Source organism: Etheostoma spectabile, chromosome 13 (assembly GCF_008692095.1).
Source record: "Etheostoma spectabile isolate EspeVRDwgs_2016 chromosome 13, UIUC_Espe_1.0, whole genome shotgun sequence".
NCBI lineage: Eukaryota > Metazoa > Chordata > Actinopteri > Perciformes > Percidae > Etheostoma > Etheostoma spectabile.
This window is the reverse complement of record NC_045745.1, coordinates 739,924-748,754: the sequence shown is the minus strand read 5'-3', so window position 1 is coordinate 748,754 and position 8,831 is coordinate 739,924. Positions and strand designations below refer to the sequence as shown.

General features: G+C 40.2%; 1 protein-coding gene across 42 annotated transcripts in view; it reads right to left on the bottom strand.

Moving 5' to 3' along the window:
• The window catches only part of dlg2 (discs, large homolog 2 (Drosophila)), a 276,897-nt gene that overhangs the window by 38,149 nt on the left and 229,917 nt on the right, over positions 1-8,831 (bottom strand). For 34 of the 42 annotated variants that reach the window (XM_032533606.1, XM_032533611.1, XM_032533613.1 and 31 more), the window contains 4 exons: positions 6,825-6,994; positions 6,242-6,378; positions 5,115-5,259; positions 3,697-3,856 (listed from right to left, as the gene is read on the bottom strand). In XM_032533606.1, the coding sequence (XP_032389497.1) occupies positions 3,697-3,856; positions 5,115-5,259; positions 6,242-6,378; positions 6,825-6,994 (612 nt within the window). The remainder of the gene's footprint in view (positions 1-3,696; positions 3,857-5,114; positions 5,260-6,241; positions 6,379-6,824; positions 6,995-8,831) is intronic. The other 8 variants (XM_032533610.1, XM_032533628.1, XM_032533632.1 and 5 more) reach the window with 1 other exon arrangement.

The following is an 8,831-nucleotide window of genomic DNA, read 5'->3' as shown; positions in this document are numbered from 1 at the left end:
ATTAGGTCAAAAATAATTCATAGTTTCATTTTATTTTTGTACTCAAAAACAGGGTATACGTTTATGTAAACATGGTCTATTGGCTCTAAATTCCAAAATGATGGGGAAAATGTGTAGTAGTGGGTTTAACGGAAGTAAGACAAAAGGTGTAACACAGAATTGATTGACAATTTATACTGTATTAAATAACAGTCAAACCAGGTGGTGTCATTTTGACCCTAGAGGACAAAAGGTGTAAAGCATTTGGGAGGACATCAAGAGGGTTAGGACAAATATGGAACACCCTTGGGAGGAGCGTGAGGCTCCTGCATGGCCGCATGCGGTGACGCACGTCCGCATTTATATTGAGAGTCTGTACAGGTGTGAGCCGCATGGTGTTATAAATTTAGAATGTTCTTTTTCCGAACAAAAATTCAGACTTTTTGGAGCACAAAATCTTTCAGACTAGAACAGGGGTCTCAAACTCAACTTACTTGGGGGCCGCTGGAAGTAGAGTCTGGGTTTGGCTGGGCCGCATCAAGTATTCCAAAAAAAAAAACTATTTCCTCCAAACAGGGCGCGGAACTGCCGGTGCTTTAAGCCCCTAGATCTGATATGGTTGGTGAATTTCACAACAACAGACATCACATTGTCAAACCTCAGGCATTTGCCGCAAAGGGTACTTAGCTAGCTTGACAACGGTTACGCCGCTGTCAGGAAACTACTACGGTAGCCCATCAGTGACAAACGCAATGACAAAAAGTTTCAGAACGCGCGGGCCGCACTAACACTTAACTTTGATGTCAAGTTGGGGGCCACAAAATATCATCCCGCGGGCCGCAATTGGCCCCCGGGCCGCGAGTTTGAGACCCATGGACTAGAACCTACGCAGTTTTATAAATGAGGCCCCTGGATTTGGTGCTTTTACTGAGTCTCAATACCGGCCCACTGGTGAGATGGAGAAGCCAGAGAGGTCTGGACAGTTGGCTTGGTTTCTCCTGCTGAATCATTCATACTTAAATGAACTGAGTAAAGGCAGCCAGTCAGTCCAGATCAGACCCAAACGCAGCGACCCTGTAAGGATCTGTAGATGCCATTTAGAGTCTGGAAGGCTGCTATGCAGCTGGCCTGTGGAGGTTCATTTCTCTTTTTCTTTTATTCATAAGCCTTAACTCAGGTTTTGGAGTTCAAACACTTGAAAGTACAATACCAGTTTGTGCATTTCTGAACTAGAGGCCAAATGTAGTGTCAAGCAGCAGTCAGTATCTGAACATTAGTGTTAAAGAAAACCACAGGATCTCAAACATAGCGTTGGTTCAAAGGATGACTGTGGAGGGTTTTGGAGATATTCTGGAGTAGCTACTAGAAGTTTCAAATGCCAGGCAGTAAGGTGAAAATAACTGAAGACAAACATGGTGAGCTTTACAAAAATATGAACAGCAATACATTGCTTAATATTTGGACTTTACAACCTATAACAGCCATAAAATAAAGGCATTTTACTAAGTGAAGTAATAGATGGAGTAATAATTTTATTGCGATTTTGAATTTCAAACGGGCAGTGATTTCTAAACATCGGAAAACCCTAAAAAAATACCACTCTACCACTTCTTCCATTAGGACTTGTACATTGTACATGAGCTGCGTGGCTACAGGATATGATAAGTTCCTGTAGTAGTTGCCAGAACAACTTTCTGCTCTTGCTAATAAAGCAGAAGGGTTCATCCTCTAGTCTCTCACTTGGACTAACAGAAAATTCTGACATTTCGAATATTATATTATGAAATGAATGAAGCGACCGTAGATGCATGATCAGTTATTACAGAATGTGAGGATCCACTTGCCTTTGATGGATCCTGTGTGTACAGAGCTACTGTTAGAGTGCTTCACTTCAGGTCAGCAAGGTAATCTCAAGCACCTTGGCCAAGAGCAAATACTAAACCTCTTAAATCCAAAGACAATGGAGGACTAATCCTTCACTCAACAAAGCTTAAAACACGGGTCCTTCAGCTATCCTCTGATATGAGCTTTTGTTACCACTCTGCTGCAATATTCCTCCACCCTGATCTTTATTTTGCAAATGGACAACACGACGTCATTCTTGCCACAGCACACAACAATTATCTAATCTAACAGAAGAGCATATGGAGTGTATCATTTGGTCACTGTGATATCCACCACTAGTCCTTGTTGTGCTGCTGAGAAGAAAAAAAGAAATTGTTCTTCAAATGAAGTGACATATAACCAAACCTCAGACCAAACCTTATGATTGATAAGCAGCAGGGGAACATCCACCTCTGAGCCGAAAGACACAAGTTGTACTCTTAGGTTTGACTTGATAGGAAATTTGGCCCATTTGGTCAAGAGCCCTGTGGCAGCTTGTTATGGGATTAGGTGTTGGGTCAGCTGAGGTGGGGAGCTGCTAATGTTTGGCTGTGACTCACTCTGGTGAGACATGTTCAGCTTCCTTGTGTTTGGACTCAGAGCAGCAGTCATAGAGGAGGGAAAAATGTGAAAAATATTTCACTAAAAAGCCTTTCTATTGTTTTTAATGTTAAGTATTTGTAGCAGCATGTTGGGTTGGACACGTTTACAGCTCTCCTACATGTTGTAAAATGTTCTGGCGTAGCTAATTCTGTTGGTTAATTGTTTTTTCTACCCAGACATACTGTATATACACACATACACTTCTGGGTCTGCCCAAATTTCAGTTTCCGTCACTTTACTGCACTGCCTCAAGAGAATGGCACTTGTAGCAAGCCTATTAATTGAGTGTAGCTTATCTTTACAGATGTGACAAAGGATTTGTCATATCAGCTGCTGATATGACAAATCCTCCAACAATGGTTATGTGCGATGAGTCAGCTAAAATGATACATCCTGATTTTTATGCTTGTTTTTTTAAACAACCCAAACCACTCAACTGATCCCTAGAAAACGCAAATCAAAGCATTAATGAAACAGCAAGGCAACATCTGTCTCTGCCCCCGATGCCACATCAATACCATAGAAACAGTCAAGATAAACAGACACACTGTTTTCTATCACAAATTACTCTACACTTCATAATTCAACATGTCAGTGTGCAGTGATGATATAGCTGCTGGACCTGAGGCAACCTTTACTATCATTTCCACTGATGACCAACATTACTAAAGCCTTTCGAAGCCACAGCGTGTACCACCAACACCAAAAAACAAGCAAAGTACTATGACTCTGTTGTGTTTAATTACAAAGCAACTGCTTGATGCTCCAATGGTTTCCAGGCATGCGTCACATTGTCCACAAAGAAATCATAAAAAGAGACATTCAGACACAAATACAAGACTACAGCAGACAAGTGGTTTTCAAGTAGCTGTTTCTGGGAATATTTTATTTTATAAATATTTGTTTCAGTATTTGTGATCAGAATGTAGTGTTGAAGATATTGATTAAGGATCATGGGATCCACCTTAATTGTACCAGAACTCTTTAGGCTATCTTTGAACAAAACACAGCAGGGGAGACTGGTTTTTAAAATGACAACAAAACAAGTGAGCCAAACACAGAGAAACAATGGATGCTTTAAAATCGCATCATAACTCCATGGAGTTATGATGACTTCTTGATTTATAACACAGACACAGATCAGTCAGGATGAGGGGGAGACAGAAGGACTGGGATGGGCATCTCTTCTACCTGTAGTTCTAGTAGTCTGGTAGGAAGGGAGGTAATTACCGTAAGAAGGAAAAACCATCCAACCTGTTTATATCCTCTTCCCCAAGTAAGTGCTTAGGGAGGGGGGAATAACTCCCGGGGGAGATGGGAGGGAGGCCAGACTTGTATTCCAGAGTGCCACTGTTGATGGGGGAAGAGATATGATTTTCTGGAGAGAAAGCTGAGGAAGAAAAGTGAGAGAAAGTAAAAACAAAGAGCTGAAACATTTCCATGATGCCAAGAAAGTATTCCTGCACACTTAGTATTTCTTCTTGTTTAAAAAATACAGCCATTTGGGGGTTAAACTTGGACTACAGTACTGTTTCTTTGGAGTGGTATGAAAATGCAAAACATTTAAACGTAGAAGTTGCCTTTAACATAAAAATTCACTTTTAGAAACAATCTCTCAAAAAAAACCACTAGCAGTGGCACCACTGTACAGCTTAAAATTCATTTCATGAGTGTACCTACAAAATAAATGTTAAAGTAGGGGTTATGAACTGCTTTTCCAGAGACAAATTTAAAGGGTAACTATTGTTTTTTTCAACCTGGATGTTTTTGTGTCTAAGTGACTGATGGGAGCAACAATCTTTGAAACTGGTCCAGTATTAAGAAAGATCGCTGCAGCGGCAAAACAAGCTACAGTGTAAGTTAATAGGACAATTGTCCAGCTTGTATTTGGCTCAGATTATTATTCTAAGTGTTTGACAACATTATGGAAGGATCCCTTCAGAGATAAACCTTTAAAACCTCTTTGAGACCTTTCTCTTTAACCAGAAAAAGCTCTGAAGTTGCTAACGCTAAACCAACCAGACTTCATTTAAAAAAACAATACTTTTAGCGTGTCTAGAGCAAACATATTTTCACATGTAAATTGGTAAACTCTGTGTTTATTTCAACCAAAACTAGAGTAGAATGGTTGGAAAAGTGGAAAGATGACCCAAAAAGGTTTTTTAAGCTGGACAATTGTCCCATTAACTTACATTGTAGCTTGTTTTGCTGCTGCCGACTGCAGCAGCTTTATACTGGACCAATGTCAACGACTTTTGTTCCCATCAGTCACCAGAAACATAGGAAAACAGAGTCCAGGCAGAAAAAAACAATAGTTGGACAATGTATAACTAGCCCAGAGGGCAAATTAAAGAGGCAACGTGTCACCTGATTCTGCAGCTCTTTGGTCTCTTTTACCTCGTGTTTTTGGTGATTATATGTCAGGGTTGTGTGTGCTGCCAAAAATGAATGAATGCAGCTTTAACTTGTAAATGTTTTTTTGTAATTTGTGAAATCTAAATGATTCACAGTCATGATCTCAGTGCCAACAAATCTCATTTGACACATGACATACTTTTACATTTACTAAATAATCCTCTCTGCAGTCTGGTTCCATGTTTCTAACAGTTGATGAATAAACAGTTCAATTATAAGAGGAGAGGACTTACAGTGTGTGATATCAGGAGGCCCATAGGGATCTGATAGGTAGACATTGGTGGGCTTTCCCACCTTTAGGTAGACCACGTCCGATGTGTTCTTCAAAATTGCCACAGCCTCTTCATGAGACACTTCCTCCAGACTGTAGTTGTTCACCTGTCCAGACAGACAAAGTCCTTGTTTTTTCAATCAGCAGTTATAGAGTTTTCTGACTGCTCACTTAAGATCAGACCTGTGTGCTCCCTGCCTCCAGGAGACTGGATTATGACAGATGGTGTTCGGGTGACAACACCAACAGTTGGAGGTAAGTAAATTAAGCACTAGTTAAGCAAGAGCAATGCCCTCCTCAAGAGAAGGCTTGCTGTTATACTACTGAGCCAGTAGGTTGCCACTGTCTTTCCTTCAAAATGTGCGCCATGGACTCATTTCACTTAATTATCATTTAGACTGAAGCTGCAGAATCAGTCAGTGTGATTGATACACTGCTGGTTAATGTAGTGTACACTGTGTAACCGGATTCATGGAATCACCACTAGCCTCTTGGCTTGGATATCTGTCTACATAATAACAGCCATTGCATTAACATGATACATATGCTAAATAGGTTATTTATAAAACTCAGCAGCACGATCAGTGTGACATAACATTCCCCAACCCCTTGTTATCGTTTGTCAGCACATCAAAAGCAAAATACATACAAAAATTAATTTAAAAAATGACAGCCTGAGCAGTGGGAAAACAAATTATATTTCTTTAGTTGTCCCATTGTCATCTCTAAGAATACAAAGGATAATATCCAGGTTCAGTTCATAGACTGTAAAAATACTAAACAGCGCATTCAACAATTCTGCAACACCACTACATCACCAAAATGATTTAAATAAAGTCAACAATGCTAACACAAAGGTCATGTTTTCCCCAGATTGTTGTATTAGGTTACTTAAAAATGAAGAGGTTTTCATCTTTCTATATACTCTAGTGTGTTCAATATTCCAATGTTTCCGCTAAGGTTCATTAAATATGTATTGTATTTTCATGTTTAATAGTATGGGAAAATTTACTTGTAATAACATCTATTTCATGAAATATCCTTCTGCAAGGTGCATGCTCTTAAAATGGAACTCCAGTGTGTACACACCATTATCAGCCTGTCTCCTACTTGTAGCCGGCCATCCTTCTGTGCTGCCCCACCATCAATGATCTTGGTGACGTATATGCTGTTGTCTCCAGGAATGTGCTGGTTTCCAACTCCACCTGCAATACTGAAGCCAAGCCCTGTGTGTGTGTGTGTGTGTGTGTGTGTGTGTGTGTGTGTGTGTGTGTGTGTGTGTGTGTGGTGTGTGTGTGTTGGTGTTGGGTGTGTGTGTGTGGTGTGTGTGTGGTGTGTGTGTGTGTGTGTGTGTGTGTGTGTGAAAGTAGTTGGTTAGTTTCTGGGTTGGTGTTATGACCGATTCACGTTAGGCATCAGAGACATCCACATTATGTGATGATCATGTACAAGATATACAGCGATATCTAAATATTCAATTTAATCAGAATTTTTTCTAAGTATTGCATGTTTTAAAGCTTTCTAACCAACACAAAGCAATTTTGTCTCCCGCTGCACCATTATGTTCCAACATTGTCTTTTATTCAGCTAACTGACTGAAATTGACTGAAATCAATGTGACAATGAATCTGTGTGTGTGTGTGTGTGCGTGTGTGTGTGTGTCTGAGTCCACCTTTTGGTCCTTTGATGAGTTTGATCTCGATGACGGTCTCCAGCATTGGCCTGCGGCGCCGCACATACAGCCGAACAATAGAACCTGCAACCTTCAGGGCTTCTACTGCTTTACTGTGAGAAACTTCAGACACGTCTGCATCATTCACCCGCAGGATGCAGTCATTTACTCTGGAAGAGGAACAGTGTAGATTAGTGATGCTTATTATTGGTAGTAATTAGGAACAAGGCTACACTCATATGTCATCAGTTTTTTTATGAGTCAAACAAAACTTCTGAAGTTGCAAAAATTCAGCTTTTATGATTCACATGATGTTGACTATTTCATATTGAGAACTGTTCTACGACAATAAAGATAAGTGCTAAAAAGGTTTGACATTAATAATGCTATGCTTAGAAAACAACAACTTAGACACACACAAATCAACAAAGAATGGGCTTAATTGAATATTACATTTGCACATTTACAATTTTTTTAATGTATGTATGTCTGTGATATGTGACAGAGACACAGAGTGGGTTTGACTATGAGTGTGAGCACACAAGTGTGTAAACATCAGAGTCAGCGAGCGGCTCAGTTTGAACTCCCCTGAGGTGTTCACCAAATCATCCATGCCCTGGCACTCAAGGACACAACTTTCTGAGGGTGTTCATAGGGACCAGCTGGACCAGACACACACACACACACACACACACACACACACACACACACACACACACACACACAAACACCACCACACACACACACACACACACACACACACACACACACACACACACACACACTTCCACCATCGGGAAGCAGAGCGAAAATGTCATGTCTTCTTGAATATATATATATTTAATATTATTTGTGGAAGTAAAAATAACAATGTTAGTTTTTTGTATGTTATCACTGTTACAGATGGCCGGAAAAAATAATTAAACTAAACTAAAAAAATTAAAAAAATTAATGTCGGAGTAGGTTAATAAAGAACTTTTGTTGGTGATCAATAAATGACAAATAATGGAAAACTCTGAAGAACTCAGCTTAAAAATGTAAATATGAATTGAGAACGTGTGTTTTATAGATTAATAGAAATCTTTCAGAAATAAAATGGTGGGGTTATTGTGGGTTTAGTCCCTAAATCCATGCATTTACCTCACCAAACCAACAGACTCTATGAGAAACACTAAAAATGCTCCAAGCAGTCCCTTAAGCCGAGCCGGTGCATTAAGTATGCTTAGTGCTCTGCTACAGTGTCCCAGAGCAGTGACAGGAACTGTGTCTGGCTTCTATAATGTGAAAACCAAATCCCTATCAGACCTCCTTCCTCACAGAGATTAGACTTCCCCTCCATCCATAATGCATTAATCTTGATGCCCACCTACACTAGGAGGGGTGACCATCAATTAGGCTAAGTGTGATTTATGCCCGGACTGCTTCTTCTGCTATCTGCTGGAGATTGACGCTGTGCATGCATTACGCTCCGCTCTAGCATCTGTGATCTGACAGTAATGCTCCAGAGCTGTAACTTGGAAAAAGATCAGGAGCTGGCCTAAAACCCAAACCGGCATTATCCATCCATTATCCGTCACTGCTATTTAAGAAAATAAATAAAAAAGGATTTTTGATTTATTTTGTTATGGCCAATGTGAACAGATCAGATCCCGCAGATATAAATACCGGTAGCAAATCTTTCTCTTTTGGGTTCGAGGTATGTAACGTGCTAGCGTGATACTGTTTATTTTCTGTAATTTGAGTTTGTAAAAAGTAGATTATTCCACAACGTTTTCCAGACCAATAGCTCCATGTGCTGTGCCGCTCCTTGTCACAGTTAGGATTGACTCGTTAAGGTCCAGCGTGCTTGGGCCGAGAGTTTACCATGTCCTAGTCTACATCCTCGACGTTCTAACTTCTGCGATTGCGCCAGTGCCGCAGGAAGTTCCGCCGGATGCATGTATTTTTGCTGATGTCCATTTCCTTCCACTTTCTTTGTGTTGGTTTTCTAAACTCCGGTGGATTTCT